We start from the raw sequence: 20,037 nt of genomic DNA on the forward strand, positions 1-20,037 counted from the left end.
CCCTAACAAGCCACTGCTTATGCACAGTTGTGCCCCTTGCAGCTAAGCCCCTAAACCACCCCTATTCCCAGGATGGTGATGGGCAACTTCTGATTCCCCCCTGCTGGGAAAGGGAAAGTGGATGATGTCCTCTACTGACTGCAGTGAGAGCACTTCTGTCCCTGAAAATGCTCTCATAGAGAACAGTCTGCAGTATAAAAGCAGTGCTCCCATTACTGGCGCGTTGCTATGGGCACTATTCTAAGAAAGCAGACACAGGAGCAGATCCAGAAAAAATGGCAAAATATATGAGGGAAGAAAGAAAAATTGCAAAGAGCCTGGGCTCATCCCTGCCTGTTCCTACTGGCAGCAATAGGATGGTAGGGAAGATGGATGGTGAAATGTCACAATGTTGGACATACAGCCTGGCAGTGCTTGAGGCTTTGCATCACTCGACTGTTTCAAAACCCTATCTGGAACTGTTATTTCTTGGTACCCCAAGATATAATTTCTCAGCTACCTTTATTTTATTTTTCTTCCTAAAAGTTAGTAAAATCAAGTTTGTCTTTTTTTCATTAGCCTGCTTTAAGTTAATTTAATGAATGCTATTCTGGTAATGAAATTTGCCTAACAGATCATATGATCATCTTGGATCACAGTTCCCAAAAACATTTCACATGTACACTGGTACAGGGCAACCCTATCTACAATTTATCAAAATAATTTCAACTCTAGGCACCTTTACATACTTCAAGTGTTTGCAGGTGACTAATGATACCTGGATTTCACCACCAAGGAGCTACAGAATGAGTAGCTTTATGCCATCCAGCTGAATTGAAACCAGAAGAGTGAAGGTAAACTGTATTCCCCACCATCAGCAACCCTTGTAAGTTAAAGTCACCCTGCCAATTCCAGTTCAAATTAATCTAGAGTGGATTAAGTCTACCTTTTATGCTATTTTCTAAATGAAATCAGATGTACATGCAAAAGCGGTATTTAAAAGGGTTTTATCTAATAATGAGTCAGATATTGACAGAACAATCACCATGAAGACCAAGGTAAGAAGCAATATATTCCCATTAATAATTCAAATCTCAGCACGGATATTGATGACCAAGCACTTAAAAGAGAAAACTGGGCAGCAGCTGGAATTGGCCCAGATTTCCTGAAAAGTTGTTGGACTGCAACAGAGACACACTAGAGAGATTTTACTGTAAGATCCAACCAGAGAAATGGCAGCTCTTCATTATTAACATACGTTGGACTCTCAGCAATATTACTGAAGTTGAGCAAGGAACAAAATGTAGCATTAGCAGGCTAGTGAAAGTAGATGGGCGAGAAGAATAAGGGAACGAACTGTGGAGGCAGAATCTCAGTACATCCCCTTCTCCCAGTCCCAGTATTTGGGGCACAGAGAAACAGCATTCTGCAGCATCTATTTCCAGTTACTGCTTAGGAGAAAGCAACATCAAAAGCTTTAAAATAAATGTGTACAATCAGCAAAAGCACAAACAAACAGAAAGGTCATAGGAGCCAAAAACACTCAGAACAAACCAGTTAGGGCTAGTTAACATAATCTGCTCTATTCACATAACTTAGTTTGTTTCACTGAGGGCATGAACTTTCTTGGAAAAGCTCAAGTAATTAACTGCAGGAGCTTACACATTTTCTTTACCCTGAAATTAAAGCTGCTTGCACACAACTGCTTCTATCAATTCATTGAAAAAGCTGAGTTTTACTCGTCCTTTCCAGAGGGAAACGATGGAAGAGATGGTACCACTGAAGTGTAGGATTCCCTTCAATTCCTCCTACCACCTTGTCTACTTTTCCCATCACTTTGGATCGACACAAAGTAAAACACAACCTACCTCACTGAAAAAGAGCAGGTTTCCAATGAAAGGAAGAGGTGGAGGATGTCGGATCCCTACTCTGCTTAGTTTGGAAAATGCAGATGTGGAGTACCTGGAAAAAAAAAACCCACAAGGTAGTAAGTTAATTTTTGATCTTTTCATGATAGGACTTGCCACAGTAATGAGTTTAGATGACTTCCCTAGATTCAGGAGGGAGAAGACGCTTTCTATATTGGCTAAACAGAACTGCCAATGAGATGACATTGCTCAGCAGCTCCTCGGGTCACAGAAATAAATGCAATACACTGGCGCTTCAGAGAGGGCAAAAGAATCAAGGGTCTCAAACACGGGTCTGCAAATTGAGCAGTGGAATTAAGAGAACTGCTCCTCTTCCCACAGAAGGTCTTGTAAGTTAGAAGTGACTCTCCAAAGCTACGTGAGGTTACAAACGAGATCAAAAGAAGCATTTGGGGTTTGACTTTTGTGGCACAGCTGGGAAAGGAACAAGACAGATTTTCAGACTATTATTTTCTTCTTCAATCACCTCTACCTATACAGATCACAGAACAAGAATTCAAACTAGTCTCTGTTGTCCATGAGCCAAGACAGTGTCAGTATATTCAAGTCAAGCCTAGTATTTGGGCCAGATATGCTGATAAAGTGATTTTTAAAGCTGCCAGTCAGCAAATTAAACAAATATAAAAAATTCGGGGAAACAAAACCCAGACAGAAAAGCTTCATGCATCCCTTGTTTCAGATGAAACTGTGGCACATTGACAGGGACAATACTGGAAAAAAAGGGAAAAAAAACCCCAACCCCAGGGCCTTTTTTTTCCCCTCCCCTCCCCCTTTCTTAATACAAACAACGGATTTAAGTCAATGGACTTCAGTTAGTGAAACCTGAAAGAACAGGAGCTAACAGCAGCAGCTCTGATTACCAAAAGGCACAATAACACTGAATACTATCACGCTAAACATCATCACTGAGAGGACCTGAGCAAAAGATCTTTAAGATTAATAAAGCCTATGTCTATACTAACACCTTATATCAGAGCAATGGTATAGTTTTAAAGCTCTCCCTCCACATGATGGTTCTGTGCCCAGGGCAGTTTTGTCTCATGAAACCACGTTTTTGTGAGAGGAAACTGAACTCAAAGCTCTGTTCCAATCTTTCACCGTTTATCAGGGCAGTAATAAGCAGTTATTCAGCTTGAATCCCAAGTGCAGTGAGACTGCTTAGACCTGGGAAGCAAATTATATCTAAAGCAAAATAAAAACTGTGAACTGCATAAAGTGTGGGTGTGCAACACCAACTGCTTTAGTCTACGGAGTCCACAGGCCATCTTAATGACATCAGAGAGGCATAGAAGAAGCAGTGCCCTCAGATCCCAATGGGCTGGCTCCCTCTTAATCCCAATGTACAGCCTCGGTGACTCTGTAGATTATGCTAATGCATTGCTATGACTTGGACATCTTCAGATCCAGCAATCAACATATGCCTCATTTGAAATGACCTTACACGATGCAGGCAGGTTTAACCTAATGGGCAAACAGCATACACAATTCTTGGGGTTCAGTGAGGAGGTAGGAGAGAAAAGAAGAGCTGGTGTTAGAAAATGGTCCTGTCATCCAGCAAGAAGGAAAGGCAAGAACGGTGCTGTGAAGTCAAATATATAAAATAAAGAGAATTAGATCTCTCATGATCAGCAAAGCAAAATGGGATTTAAATACTGAGTTAGTAGCTTTTGGTACTTCCATTTCTAGAGGTTTGCTGGAGCACAGAACCTATTCTCTTCATGGGTTTCCTTTGTGAAGATATTTTACAAAAATCATAATCAGAAGATAGGGATTTGATAATTTTTAAATAACAATTTATTTTTTTTTAATGGGGGAGTACAAACCTTCACAAACCCTTTCAATAGAAATGATGTGTCTTCAGTCTCTGCAAGGACACTATTTCAAGTATGACAGGGTATCGTGGAGTAAAGGCACAGAAGTCAACATTTATTACACATTTTACACATATTATTGACTTCTTGGCTACTTAACTGCTTTAAAAAATATGAGGTTTTCCTCAGCTAATACTCCTGAGAAAAGAAATGTTTTAACTTTTAAATGACAAAACAGCCTACATGATACATCTTCTTCCCCCAAGACAGGATTTTTTTTTTTTGCTGTTCTTTGAAATCTTCCTAAAGTGTCTCTGTGTCATAGCAAAGTCCTCATCTCTACTGTAAACAGTGAAGAAGATGAAAATCCCTGTCAGTGGAAACCTGTCAATTTTGCAGCATTCTATCCTGATGTTTTCACTGTAAAATACATGGCAGATCACAAAACACCAGACTGGGCTGCTGTTAACTGCTCATTTCACTGAAGACCAGACACATTGTAGACCCCTGGTTTTCATGTACAGCAAAGGGAAGAGTGACTGCAACCGAGGCTTACACTAGGCAAAGTAAACTATGTGATCACCAAATATTTAAAAAGGAACACAACTAATGAGTACAGTGTGCCCAGCTTCACAAGGCAAGAAACACACAGACTGTGAAGGCTATTTATGCTTAGATGAGCAGTTCATCATTGTCAGCTTCTGAACATTACTGACAGCTCCACATAGCTGAGAATTTGCTTTCCTTTTCCCCCTCCTAACATGGTTTTCTCCGTTGCTTTTTATTCAGTTACGTTTGAAGTAGGTTTTTGAAAGGTAAGGAACCACAGTTTACAATGAGATGGGAGAAATAAGCCCCGTAGTCAAGCTACACACTGAAATATAACAACGAAAGGGTGAGCCCAGCTGGAGGGAAAAAAAAAAAAAAAAAAAAAAAAAAAAAAAAAAAAAAAAAAAAAAAAAAAAAAAAAAAAAAAAAAAAAAAAAAAAAAAAAAAAAAAAAAAAAAACCAACCAAAAAAGAATCTCATCAATAAACACATCCAGCTCTAGCCTATGATTTCACAGTATTTCTGATGTTGTTGAAATACCTGCAGTTTTACAGAAAAGAGTATGAAAGTGACCAAAGACTGATGGGGCTCCATGCACCGAAGGAGGAGGATCTAACACTGCACAGGTAACCTTGACTTTGATAATTTCTAGTGGAACAGCTTACATTCTGCAACCTTAAATATTTAGAGCTTCCCCCCATCTCTGCAATATTTCAGCTCACTCCCACTATTTTGGGTGGGGGAGAGAGAGGAAGGAGTGGCTTGTGAGCTTTTTTTTTTAAAAAAAAAAAAAAAATCCTGTATAACACACAGTGAACACCAGCCATACATGAATCCGACAGCTTTTGTGGCACAACCCTTTGCCTTTTCAGCAGAAGAGATGGATAACTCGAACCAGCTGATTTATGTGATTCAGTTACTCAGCACCCCCATGACACACACCCAGTAACTCAGTGCACTGGGCAAACAGCATCCAGGTTTTGATGCTGGGAAGGGCAGGTGGGCTAGAAGCTGGACAAGTGCAAACAGGACAGAGTTGCCTTGTAGGTAAAGACATTTGTCTGGACATCTAAATGAAACAGTTCCAAGCCTGCCTTATCACCAGCAGGAAGTCTTATTTCTCATTCTGCCACTTAACACACTTCTGCATTATTTTATCACAAAATTAATCTGGTATCAGGCAACCTCCTGCTGTTGCTGTGGGCACACACTAAGCATAGAAGATCAGCCAATAAAGGCTAAATCAAATGCAAAATCTAGAAATAGAAGACATACTGAGAGGTGACCAAGATGACCAAAGATATGGAACAACTTCTGTACAAGGAATAAGCAAACAGGCTACAATCTTATCATGGAAAAAAGAAGCAGCTGATGCAACCTATGAAAAATATATTTAAGATCCTGTACAGCTTAGAAAATAAATTAAGAATTATTATCCACTGATTAAAAAATTAATAAAATCTTGAAATTATTTTCACTTGGCAGGACTAAAAATTAAGCATTTTCCCAAGAAATAAATATACTAACTATCAAACTCCTTGACAGGGAATGTTGTCTATAGAAGAACTTTAAAAAGCTTCAAAAGGTGAATAAATAAATTAATGAAGGGAGGGGAATCAGCAGGCACTTTTAGCTAGTAAGTTTAACAAATGTAAGAGAAACACATGGAAAAGATTAAAGGAAAGGAGGGAAAATTAATCAAATTTATTTTCCTAATCAGGGAACTAGTCTGTAAGCTTCTACTGGCAGAATAAGAGATTAGACTGTTATAAAACCTAAAAGATAAAACCTCAGACACTTCAGCCTTCTTAAGAGGAAGAGAGGAAGGAGTCTTTATGTAAAATGAGAGGCATGAAAAAGATAACACTCTGATGGCAGCAATATTTACTGGACAATCTGGCATGCTCTCACTCAAAGGAGAAACATACCCTAATATTTACACACGTAGGGCTTCCTGCACAACTATTAATTTAAAAGCTTGGCATTATATTTTGAACAAAGTGACAAGACATCAAAAGGAACCAGAGGAACAGCAGTAATGAAGTAGATCGATAAACAATTCAATAACCCTTTGAAGATGTTCAGATGGCCTCTCAGAGCTGGATGCTCTCTGTATATATTAAAGACAACTGTTAAAAGAAAGTTAACATGCCAAATACATTCCTGTACACCAGCATGGCAGATATAAGTTCTCTGAAATACTAACTTCTCTCCACAAAACACCATACAAAAAAATAAGGAGAAACTGATAATTAATATAAGTAGGTTGTGATGGATACATAATCAACAGAACTAGCCATCTGCCCAGCCAGGTCAGTACTGATCAGTACTGCAAGGAAAAGTATTACACAGTCTGCCATCAATTTGTGTAGCAGATAACATTACAGAGCTTCCAACTCTACATCACAGAGTTCAACATACTACTGAAATTACCCCAAATTTCTCTCAATAGAAAAAGTGTGTCATTCCTTCTACATGTAAGCAATGAACAACCTAATAATATCTGAAAACTATAAACTAGGACACTGAGACAAAAAAATGATATTTTTTAATCTCAGGGTTGGGAGGTGCATTATTTTGCGAGGTTGAGTGGGAAAACAAAGTATTTTGCTGAGATAATGGAAATCTTTCCTGCAAAAAAGGAATAATCACCATTCATTTTTACCTCTTTGCCTCTGTTTATATATACCCATACCAGATTCCAATTAACACTGGGACATATTTTGCTCACAAAGTAGTGATAGTATACAAAATAATGGTAGCCTCCCCAGCATTACAATGAGGGCTCGTGAAAAAATATACAAGCATTCCTGGGAGCAGTCTCACCAAAACATTGATATCATTCCCAAGCTGGCTACAGAGTTGGACTTCCTGCTCTTAACCCTCTCTAGGAAATTCTGCATTATAAATACTGCAGCAGGGTCACTGGAGAGCTGCCATCACATAAGTCTTTCCTCTTGTCTCATGCTCAGGATATCTATGATAGAAAATCATTATCTGGTCCCATTCTGACAGAGGAACACACAGAACCCAGGGCTTGCAAGTGGGTGAGTATTGCAGCCACCCCAGCAGGGGACAGCCACCTCTGGTTATTACCTCCAAAAAGCATACTCACAGAAAGAAAAAACAGAGCAAGCCACAAATTAAAGCAGCGATCCATCCCCAAAAGACAGATAGGTCCTGAAGCACACTCTCACAAAACAGAGGAGAGAAAAATGGAGAAAGTAAACCCCTTTTCCTTGGTCAACACAGGCTACCCAATTGCCCTTTACTATTACCTAGCAGTACCCCTGGTGGAAACAGAGCATTTTGCTGACCGAAAATACACTTGATTGTGTAGAATATCAAGCTCAGAGCACTGAATTATTACTATACCTCCAAAAAGAGATACAGAATATCCACAAGCATAATTTCAGTTCATTCTTAAAGGTAATCTTTATGAAATACTTCAGTCAGTTTAGGATAAGGATATTTGAGTACTGCAATTTAATTTTCAAGCTCAACAAATCTACATCTTTTAACTATGAATTTGTAGGTCTATAACAACAGTTTCAGAGATAATGAGCACTTCCATATAACACTTGCTCTCCTTAATCACTTGCATGCGCTTACAGTGCCTTAATTTTGATATAATTGAACAAGAAAAAGGAAGACATTGCACACTCTTGCACCATCTGCCTCCACTGGGGCAGATGTTTTCCAGCTGCAAAACCTAAATGACCACAGGATACTATTTCATTGAAATATTTGCTAATACATCAGGAATAATGTGCAGGAAAGGCCAAATTATATGCCCAATATTAAATTTGTACCTCATTTATCTGTTAGCAATCATCTTTTAATCCATACTGTTCTGGTCTACTGAGCAATTTCTTTAGTGCCTCTTATCGTAAGAGAACCGATAGTCTCAAGGGACTGGTTGCAATAAGGCTTCAGGTCGTCTCAGTGTATTTAAAGTTTTGGGGGTGGTTTTGATTTAAGTTTTAAAAAATTAGCAGTGAATCAAGGCCAATTAAATTAAAAAGCCCATACAGAAAAAGCAGCACGCTTCACCATCTTCCAGAGTAGCTCTGGGAGAGACAGATGGTCTGTACAGCAGGTCAACGACAATATTTCATCACCTCTCACAGAGTGCAACCTCTTCACACTGGGCGGTGACTTTTTCAAATAAAGAGGAAACGAACAAGAGTCATAAATCCAGCTTCAGCCCTTCTTTGTTGGCATAACACCTTTAAATAGAACGGTGGATGTCAACAGCAGCAGAGGCTGTTGCCTCCTTATAGCAACACATACCCTTGGGAAAGGAGGTGGGAGCTTCATCCGACATGACCACAAAGGGTGGTCTCCTAAGCAGGAGGGTTGTCCTCAGCAGATCTGAGGTCTGGTGCATACATGAGGCCATACACAATGTCTGCAGGAAGCCTGGGTCAAAGCTCATAGCTAAGCTCAGCTCTCATTTCTCAACCCCACTGCCTTAAACACAGCACCTTCCTTTCGCTCCTTAGGACCACTGGCACTATACCTTTCTTAAGGACTAATTTCCTCAAGTGCCTGTTTATTCAAACAGATATTGTGAGGTAGATACAGAAGAAAACTGTACCACTTCAAGGCCATAAATGTTCTTGCTTCAGCCAGGAACCGAAGTTTGCAAAAATAGATGCACTGCTAGAAACACGGTTTTTAGGAGCCATAGTAAAATTTCATGAAGCCTTTTTCCTCCCTCCTCAAGTAATTACATATCTTAATTTTGCAGAGGGACACCTTAATTGCTTAATTAAAAGGACATGAAGTTTCAACTCAATTAGCCTTCCTAATTGTTACGTGAGTTCATATCCTAGTGGGGCAACTCCCTTTGCAGAAAACATGGCACCAGTCTCTCTATGCATCTCAACCATTCCTACATACCAAGAATAATTGTATGGATGCAGGATGCAGTTTCATATTTAAATTGAGGGAGAAAAGTCTGCTTGGGAGTCTGATTCTGGTTTTTCACTGATATAGAGGAAGTACTCCTTTAGATCACGGGGTCGTTACTTCCTCAGGTCAAAAAGGGGTTGCAGTGCTATGGTGGGTGAACTCCCAAAACATTATCTAGCATACACATCAAGTGATGCTCTGTGCAGGCAAAGCCACGCTGCATTCCCACCAGAGTATACCTACCTCAGCTGCCTTTCACATTTTAATCCATGAGGTCTATCACACAATTTGCTCTATGTCTGTTGCTGTCAGCTGGCAACAAAGTTTTCATGGAGTCACACCTTGGGAAAAACAAAATTTCTTCAAAAGGCTCAATAGCTCCTGGTGCTTTTGGGCCTGAGACATCTTCCTTCACTGAAGGTGAGGTGGAAACACAGTCCTACCCTTCTGTTTGAGACCAGCCTGTCAGCATACACATGGCAGGTACCAAAGCAAGGACAAAGAGAGTTACTGGAAAAAACCTCCAGGTATCTTCCCCTCTTGTAGTCCCAAATGAGCAGCTGTGACAGACTGCAGGGACAATTCACTTTCCTTCAGACAGTTCTGGATAAATGCTCAGACCTCGTAATTACACGGCACGTGAAATAATTCTATTTATTTATTAAGTTAACATCAAGGAAGTAAATATAAGTTACCCATATAGTCCTCTGAATATGGCAGAGGTCCTACCAGCCAGAGACAGAAGTGATCAGAGCAACAGAGATCATTTCACAGTGTTCAGAGAGCCTGAATTAATGATATACGGCACAACAACATTGTTCTAGCATTTCCTAACTTGTGTGGGCTTGACTTCACAACCTCAATAATGTGTCTTTAAAGTAATTTTCTGTGTAAGTTATGAGGTTTTTTAAAGCCTGTTAAAAATACATCACATTGCATCATTTTGCATTCCCAGAGGTCATCAAAAGGTCCTAGGACTAGGGCAGAGACCTTAGCCAAGTGAGCTGGTTGTCTTTCACATGAGGGATCTGCGACGCCCAGCCTGCCAAGGGGTCTCTCTAATACTACCGCAGACAGAAAACTCAGCAAAATTGAAGAGTTCCAGAACCAAAATTCTAGGCTTTTTGCTAGGTACTGACACTTCACCAGTGAGCCCTCACCTGTTCCTCTGGCAGCACTGCCACATCCCTGCTCTTCCTCATTCATGGACCTGCCATCATCCCCAGCCTCTGCTTCTCACCAGAGCTGACTTCACTGTTCCTCTTACCCTCTATCATGAGCTCCCCAATCAATCCCTTCACAACACAGTCCCACACTGCTTTTTATCAGCCATTTTACCCTCCTCCATGCAGCAGCAATTTATCCCGGTTTCTCCTCACTTAAGCCCATTCTTACCAGACTTCTTGCAAAAGTCCCCACTTTCCTTATCACTTTGACGGTCACAGCACACAGCTTTTCCCTCCTCCCCAGAAGCATAGCACTCAGGTGGTGGATGAAGAAGGCTGGTGGAGAGGTAAGACACGCTCCCAGCTTGCAGTTCTTATTCCCAAGCCTCACTGATGCTATCATACCCCAGTGCAATCCCACTCCAGAAACGCTTCTCTCACTCCCTGTAATCGGAGCAAGCTGAGCTGCTCTCAGGGATTTGCTGCCTGGTCAGCCTTCTGCACAGACAAAGGGTGGGAATATGTTTAGCAAAGACAGAATCAGAAATATTAGCTTAAAATTATATATAAATGTAAGAGGTTCCAGTGAATATGTGCTAACTGCAATTTTTCAAAGACTTACAATTTGCCCAAATTTGCATGAGAAAGGGAAAAAGCACATCCACTGACAAAAAAACCCCACAACTCCTCTCACCAAATATTGAATCCCTGCTTCAAAGCTAATATAAAAAAATCAAAACATCACTTCTAAAGAGTAAAAAAAAAATAAAGAAAAAAAATCCCCAAAAGATTCCTAAAATAAACCAAATATTTTTCTTTAGCATTTGTGTCAGAAAGGATGGAGCTCATTTTAACCGAAATTTTTCAATAACTCCACTTAAGGCAGACAGCAGCCCTGGAAAACTTCAAGCCTAGATACTTAAACTTGGATAAAGCAATTTAGAATAGAGATGTATAATGGGAGCATCACACACCCTTAATTTGTGGTGCTCTCAGACCTACCTATAATTAAGTAAACCAGATTAAAAATAAAGGCAGTGCTGGCTCTTGGTCTGAGACTGCCCATAAAATCTCAGCTCATAGCTAATTATTTTATGCAAGTTCTAATCCATTATAGTAGGGGGGTGACAATGACAACGTTGTCTGACCCTTAATTACAGGAAAGATGCTATCATGTCTGTACATACCAGACAGCCTATGATAAAATTGAAATTAATACTGGAGAGACTGCCTGCTCCCCATGAGTTGAAAACTAGGAGTACTCTGATGCCATGAGGAGAAAAGGTGCCTCTTTATTTTTCTTGTCTTTCTCAGATTTTCATTCCACTTATTCTCTCATTTTCTCACATAACAACAACAATTATCTATCAAATTATTTCACACGTACACATTTCATTTTCACATCGTTTGGGTAGAGAGGACACACAAACACCTCCAGGGGAGCAATCCCATGTCCTGGCAGGTGGCTGAACCAGGCACATGAAGCAGCATAGAAAGACCCTTTGGAAGTGAGAATGCTTTAGGGAACAAGGGACAATCTGCTACATCACAAAACAGCACCGGTGCTGGCTCAAAAGCCTCAGAATTGAAGAAGAGAAGCTACCATACATGCATCTAAACACCGTAAGTCCAGAGCTCTGCTGCACTGCATGATTCAACACCACTAGATTTAAAGCAAAGGGTGTCTGGAGCTCCTTTCATGAAAAGCAAAGCACGGCACTGGAGTCACCAGGGAAAAACATCATTAATTTCTGAAGGGAAGAAGAGAAAATCCTTCCAACCTCAGGGCTCCTGCACGCATGAACAGTGAGGGGAAGTACAGAAGTGGGGTTCAAAGCCTTGTGGCAATACAGAGAATAGACTCAGCCTCCTCTTTTCCTTTGCATCTTATTCATGACATCCTGAGTACCAGTGGACTGACAAGAGTTGAGCCCACTGAAAAGTGGAGTAATTCAGTCTTTTTCATAATGTGAGTTCATCTTATAAAAGTGACACAGCAGATAGAGCAAGGAACGTGCATAACTTATTCCCTACCCCAGCACTAATAGAATACCCTTTAGCAACCACAGGCATGAGACAGGAGGAGCAGTGAAATTATTTCAATCACCTTTCAGTGCTTGAGCAGTAAACCACCATCACCAGCCTGAGCAAGCTATCATGGGCCACTAACAAAGGCTGATACCTACTACAAAACAGGAGATAGTTGAATAGATGCCAAACAAAGCCAAAGGAAAAGCAGAATTTCAAACAGGCTGGATGAAAGCATTGCAGGAAGCAAACTTCAAGGAGATTCTCTGAACTTGAAAAACTGCCTAAAAAAAGCAGGCTCAAGTGTTACTCCCAAGTGCCATCCAGATTAAAAGCAAAACAAAGGCAATTGGGGTTTCCTGGAGCTCTGAATCACCCATTCAAGCCGTAAGGAGACTGAGCAACACAGTCTCAGCAACACAGGAATAGCAACACTAGGTATGCATAAAGTGTCAAACCCAGAGCAGAATGGACTGAGAGGTATTTTTCTTCTTTAAACACTGAAAAATGCAGTAACACCATGCATTACTTGTAAAACAGCAGGTTGGACTGTTCAGACAGAAATATACTTTTTTAAGCTGACATACTCCTCTCTGGGCTGTTGGCTATAAAAAAAAAAAGTGCTTGTTTCACATTATCTCATCTTTTGACTGCACTTTGAAGTCCATTCTGGCCATTCCCCCATGACAGAGACAAATTCCAATCCTTAGGAATAATTCCCTTAACTTCATAAAGAAACCCTTGTTCAAGTCTGATAATTTTCATGTAGAGGCTGACATGGAAATGGCTTTCCTGGAGCAGAGTTGATTTGCATTACTCGGTGTCATAGCACATGACAGCTTACTCTGCAGCCTGCTTGTCTGGAACTTCCATAATCCACACAGCCTTTCCATGAAGCAGTTGTGCACATGACAGGAAGAACTAATTTTAATAAAGCATCTTTGCTCTTGTATTGGTCATGTTCTCCCTCAAACTGTTTATCTGGCAGGCTCCTGGATGCAATTTGTAATCATCTCTCCCTGCTAACAATGGGAAAGTCTATTACTGTTGCCTGTTCCTTTGACTCTTGGGTTTTTAACATCTGACATACTGCTGCACGAGTAATGTACCGTACGAATCCATTAAAGACCCCCTTCACAGCATCTCTCAAAGGACCTGCTATTGCACCCCTGTCCCAGCTCACCCTCTTCTCCTTCAGTCAAAGAGTCTCAAATGCTCCTGGCACATGAAAGCAAAATGCTTCATCGCCTCAACTGCAAATTCACTGAGACAGCAACCATCTTTCCATTACACAGCCCACCCTTCACGTGCACAGCAGAGCCCTGATCTTTGACAGGGGTTCGTAGCTCCTGCTGAAACAAAAATGATAAATAAATCATCATCACGAGGTCCCCTAAAGTGGAGGGAAGTTTGCACACTGTCATTCAGTTACTTTTTAACCACCACAATGAACTAAAATTCCAGAGGGAGGAAATGATAGCAAGTCATTAGCATGAATGATTCACCTTCAAAGACAGGCAAGAGGAGAGCTGAAGCCCAGAGAGGTGAGTTTTCTTCACCATCTCTGCAAGCGCTTGGGTGCAGAGTAGTGATCTTTTCTAAGGCAGAACAAAGGCACTAGATGGTGATATACAGAGGCATTAAGAAGTTGATAAAAATAAAAGGAATTACAACAGAATTGGGATTGAGAGTAGAAAAGAGTAAGAGCAAGATGTGATACAAATGACAGAAATCCTGGAAGGAAGAAAGAGGCTTGTTGACGGAGAGGAAAGGCCCTCTCAGCCAGACTAAGTCTCAGAGAGGGGAGAGGAGATACAGGATCTCTACATCACCTTGAGCCACAAATGAGGACTGATATTATTGCAGTTGAATTTGTGTATTTTTGTGCTGAGTAAAACAAAGATAATTTTTTTAAGGCTCATTACAGATCGGCATCATTATTTCCAGCTTCAGTTTATCTTCAAGGAGCTAACCATAAGATGAAGTTGGATGTCTTAAGACAAATACTTTTACTTATCACTGGGGAGTGTAAGTTCAGTGCCTGTCTTACGAGGGGCTAGACTGGAAGATCAAATGATGGCAAAAAAAAAAACCCAAAACAGTGGATAGGAAACTTTGAATTTAAGGAATATGAAAAAGACACTCAGGAAAGCATTAGCAAAATCTGCTCAAACCACATAAAGGGTAGTAGTGCACAGATGTAATGCACCATGTGTCAAACATAACAGCTTGGAAAATGGTTACTCTCACTGGCCACTAACAGAGCTCTGAAGATAAGCTTTACTTTTAATGTCTCCCCCAAGTGGTAAGTGAAATTTTGTTTGCAATGTAAAAGTCCACATAAAGTGGTGCATTCCTACACAGGCATACCACACTGCACATACCACTGGCTGCTTTATTTACCTTATTTACTCTGATACTACACTAGGAATAGCTAACTCAAGCTGAGATACTTTTGAATCCCTAAGGAAACCATACTTATTTTTATATTTATATATCCATATACGTACATTCATGTATATACATACACACACACACTGAATCTATTCATTTCCCCACAGAACAAAATAAAGAATGGTTAGGTATCTATGTTTTGGACGCTGTTCATTTTCTGCAAGGGTTACTATACACCACTAATGGGTTTTTCACACAAAACATCTGTCTTTAACATGAATCTGTCCCTTGAAGATGCATCTGGAGCAGAGAGAGGTGAGTTAAGATGATACTCTGCTATACAGCATTCCCATCATACCCCTCCAGAAAGGACTGTTTTCTTCCTCCTTGGGAAGCTCCCCTACTGACCAATGCTCAAAGAAAGCCTAAAATGCAAGGCTGAAGATTTTTCATGCCGTGGTCCCAGCAATTACAGTTAGTTTTGTTCTATTCTACTATTTGGGCTGCCCACTGGAGAATCAAGACCTTCCTAACTCCTTTTTTTTCCAGTCCATGCAAAGGGCCAGAGTCCACCCATGTCTACACATTCGCCAAAGAGACCTGCAAGTTGATGGAAAGGCTCTCTGCTGTGGCAATGTCTCTATCCTTAAGAAAAAAATGAAAAGAAAAAAAAAAAAAGATAGACCTTAAAGATTCTTGGAAGCAGAACAAGGAAAATGTTCGGAACAAGGAAATTATGTTAAGAAGGAATCAGGTGGATGCCTACACAAAGTGATTTAGAAAATTGATTGGTTTCTCTTTTGCATCCACAGGCAAAAGAGACAAACAATACTTTCAAAAATAATGTCTTAAACACAGAAAATATACAACTTGTAACTGAAGAAAAAACAAGGCAGCATCCTGATGAAGGTGAATGTTTTCAAAATTAAGTAGCATCACATAACATACGCCTAAAAAATGGCTCTGAGATGCTCTGCACTAACAGTACTGATTTTTAACACTAGCACAACTCAGAGCATTTGAAGGACTGTCAGCATAATCCCAAAACGTAAAGGGACAAGAGAAAAACAGAGGTAACAATAAGCCTGACATCATCCTTAGAGAAAATAATGGAATTATCATTTTGGGATGCCACTACCAACTGTGAGGAGAGACTAAAAACATAATTAATGACTTCCAGTATTGTCAAACAAGATTTTCATTTTTAGTTGGGGTGGGTCCATTTTAGTTGGGGTTTTTTGATAGGTGTATGGATATAGCTGATAAATACAACTCTGCCAATAGTATCTGCTTGGGCCAGTCCATAGTACTAGAAGCACTGGACCACATAATAACTTGCCTAAAAGACATCACACTACATAGGAAAATGAGAGAACTACTCAGAGAACAAACAAAACCTCAATCTAGACAAGCTAAAAGCTGGATCAGTGCTTGGCCACGAAATGTGGCTGATAATCATGAGGTATTGATCCACGGGACTCTTACTAGGCAGATTTACAGAGATAGCTTCTTATTCACTAATAAAAGGAATCATGAGCTACAGCCACTTAAATCTGGCCCCAGATTTTCTATGCTAAGGAATGTGTCCATAGGCTCTCTGAAGCATCCTGTTGCCATAGAGTCATTGGCATGGCCATGGGATTTGTTTGTCAGAAATCTGTCCTGGCAGCTTTTTGATAGCTCTTGGGCATCACACACCACCAGTAATGGTACCGCTCACCTGAACTATGGCAAATCCATCCTGGCTGGAGCATTTATAAGGGTACAATCCAGCCAGCAGGTCATCTATTAGAGTAGGGATGCCAGGAGGCAGCTGAGACAATCTGAGAGCTGACCACCACTAAAAAAAGTTGCACCCTTCTCCCTACCACCCACCTCCCACATATTCCCCCTTGCTGCTTTCCCTATGTTCATCTGGTCCCCGCTCAAGCTGATGCAGCCACTAAGCTAGTAAACTAGCCCAGGAGAAGTGAACATATTTTGCTGGTGGTTTTGCATCTAGAAGGAGAGGGAAGGGTGCCTGCATGGTTCCCTGGATAGGTCCACCAAAGGCACAGCTGAGTGTCTGTCACATAGTGGCTTTAAATCTCTTTCCTGACAAAGTTAATCACTTGCAGGAAGACGCGTAGCACAGCACAAAGCAAAAAAGTCAGGCTGCAGCTACTGAACAGGGAACTAAATTCACCTGGCAGCCTATTGATACATCTAGGAAGCAGAAATGCAGATCAGATGTTCAGGATGGAAGGCTTTGCTTGGAAAAGTCACAGACATGGAACCATAACATTTTTGGGGTTGGAAAAGACCTTCAAGATCATTGAGTCCATCCATTAGCTCCAAAGTCCACCACCAAATTCTGTCCCTACACCACATCTCCATCTTTCAAATGCCTCCAGGGATTGTGATTCACTCCTTCCCTGGGCAGACTATTGCAGTGCTGGACAGCCCTTCCAGTGAAGAAATTGCTCCTAATGCCCAACCTAAACATACCCTGGTGGAACCTGAGGCCATTTCCTCTTGTCTTATCTCTTGTTCCTTGGGAGAACAGACTGACGCCCACACCATTACAACCTCCTTTCAGGTTCAGGTACAGCTCCTATCTCATGTCCTCAGTCACTGCTTCGATTATAGCTGGGAGCATTGCTGGTGTACCAACCTAATCCCCAGGAGTACAAAGAGGAGATACCAGGCAGAAGTGAGGAAATAACATGGAGAGCATCGGTAAAACAACCACACAACTGCTGCACACAGTATACTGTTCAGGAAAGATGTGGGAGCTCCACTAGGATAGAGCTCAAAGGACATTTTGAAAGAGACCTAAGGATGGGGAAGAAAAAATAAAGCAAGCTTTAAAGTGTCAGTGCAGTATACTGAGCAGAAAGTTAAGAAGTGCCTTGACTGCTGCCTAGAAATACTTACACAGTGACAAGCTCTAACAGCAAGCAGCTCCCTATCTTCCAGGACAAAGCCAAAACATTCACAGAGCTGGGTACAGATGTTACAGAAATGAAACCCTGACTTCATATACCATTTCTCGGGGTGGAGGGCACATAAAAATTAAAAGAGTTTACCAGGGAGGCTAATGGACTCACTTCAGCTTTTAGAATACTCCCCTTTCTTTTGTCCAAAAAGAAAAAAGTAAAAAAGTAAACAGACAACCAAACAAAACCTCACACCACACAGCACTTCCCCCTACAAAGTCTAAAGGAAAACACAGAGCCCGAAAAAACAGGAAGTCAAACTAGATGGAACCACAGTTCATTCTGGTCTAAAAATAAACAAGTGATTAACTATTGCTCTAATTGTTGTTTGCTATCGATTGAAGAGGGACTATTTTCCTCCTCTTCCATCAGGGAGGGATTTGTGCTTCCAATACAAATCAGTGACAAAGTCATGGCAGTGGCCACTTCCACACCAGTATAGTCACACACCTAGAGACAGCAACAAAAAGGCTTTGGCTATAAATTGCCCACAGCTTATCTGCAAAGACAAATACTTTGCCTCTTTGATGAAAGCCTATGCAAAGATACCAAGCCAGCTAACAATTAGCCAAGCAGTTCCAGACATGTTTAGGCTTTTCTGTATTGAAAGTTTATTAGCATCTAGCATTTGGTCTTCAATTTATTACATTATCCTACCACATTGTTTCATTAAACATATTTTAGGACATGTAGCCTTCTATTTAAAGACAACACAAAAACCTCTGAGAAGAAAGACAAGTCATACCAAATAAAGTCATTCCTCATACCAAATAAAACTTACTTGGGAAACCAATTATTCCACAAATATTTCACTTAAAAAAAACCAAAACCAAATAAATAAAACCCAAACAAACAAAAAAAAAACTCTCAAAAGTACTGGGAATAGTGATTCTTTGAAGAAAAGGAGGAAAGCAACAAACGAAACATCTTCATGTGCACAGGGGAATATTTAGACAGAGATACCAGACCGCAATCTCGTCACCATTTTGAAGCTTACAACAACGGTACATCATCAGAGGACTCTGTGCAACCCTCTAGATGTACAGGGGCATGAGTGTGTGTGGTTGTATAAATAGGGGTAAAGCTTCATTTCCAACTTACACTAACTTCCAGTAACCTAAAACATCTTTTAAGGAAGGAGGAAAAAAGTAGCAAAAACCTACAGTTTCAAAGTCAGCACACCCAAACACACTCTCCAGTATGTAGAGCACTTTCTAAAAGACATACTGACATAATGAGCCTCTAACAAAGTTTCGTCTCCAATATAAACTGACAAAAAGCTCATTCTTCTGACCCACTCGTAATATATTCTCAACTCCAAAAAGTGAGTATCCAGAAGAGACCACATATCCTTCAGCAGTCGTGCCTGCACTGGTTTGCCGCTCTGTGAGATATAGACAAGCAGGATTAATTATTCCATTAGCAGCATATATTGCACCTCAGACTTATGACTATGACCAGGCCATCTGTAGACTTAAACCTCCTAAAAATTAAACTTGAGTTATTACTCTTCTCTCCTGACAGATCGAAGCCAGAAGAATGGTTCCTTTTTTGATTCTGAAACAAGTCTATTTGAACAGGATTATATTTCACAGCAGAGCACAGCCCCTTTTATGCAGGTGTGCAGCTTGTCTCCTGTTGCTTGACCACTTGCATAGGCTTTCAAATGCAACCACCCTATCATAGCTTTCCTTGCTGTGGAGCAAATCAGTAAAAGACTGACCTGTGATGTTGGAAACCATCATTTGAGAAGGAAAAAAGGAAGAGTCTGATGGCAGTATTTGGCAGTGGGATGAAATTTAGGTACTGGCTTATCTGAAGTGCTTGTGTCTGAGCTTAGACAAAGGGGTTTTTAGAGTTATAGCTGCTGGCATGTTGGTCAAAGGGCGTCTGAGACTTGCCAGCACCTGGTTGGAGAAACACTGCAACAAATACATGGGAGATGACTCAGAGGCCCTTATGAAACATCCTCAGACCAGTCATCCGAGGCTACCATGGTTCCTATTGTTCCAACAGCAAGTCGTGGCTGGTGATAAAATAGGTTGTGTCTCTCAAATGCTGCAAGCATGTGGCAGCTTTTGTTTGGTTTTAAAGATAAGTCAGTGCTTACAAAACATGGTATGGCAGCTCAGGCAGCCGAGGAACCCCGAGCATGCAGTAATTACAGAATCCATGTTAGCTGCTCCAGCTTATCCACTTTGCCAGTGAATTGGATGTAGTCTTGTTTCTGTTCAGGCAGCAAAGCAGCAGTCCTGCACACAAATGGTACTCCGCAACTCTCAGTTTA

General features: G+C 40.7%; 1 protein-coding gene across 2 annotated transcripts in view; it reads right to left on the bottom strand.

The window, feature by feature from the left end:
• TBXAS1 (thromboxane A synthase 1) overlaps positions 1-20,037 on the bottom strand; it is a 242,668-nt gene that overhangs the window by 175,287 nt on the left and 47,344 nt on the right. For both annotated transcript variants that reach the window (XM_027881146.1, XM_027881147.1), the window contains one exon: positions 1,848-1,941. In XM_027881146.1, the coding sequence (XP_027736947.1) occupies positions 1,848-1,941 (94 nt within the window). The remainder of the gene's footprint in view (positions 1-1,847; positions 1,942-20,037) is intronic.

The sequence above is a fragment of the Empidonax traillii genome, unplaced genomic scaffold (genome assembly GCF_003031625.1).
Source record: "Empidonax traillii isolate 1590-97213 ecotype Southwest subspecies unplaced genomic scaffold, ASM303162v1 scaffold84:size2688230, whole genome shotgun sequence".
NCBI lineage: Eukaryota > Metazoa > Chordata > Aves > Passeriformes > Tyrannidae > Empidonax > Empidonax traillii.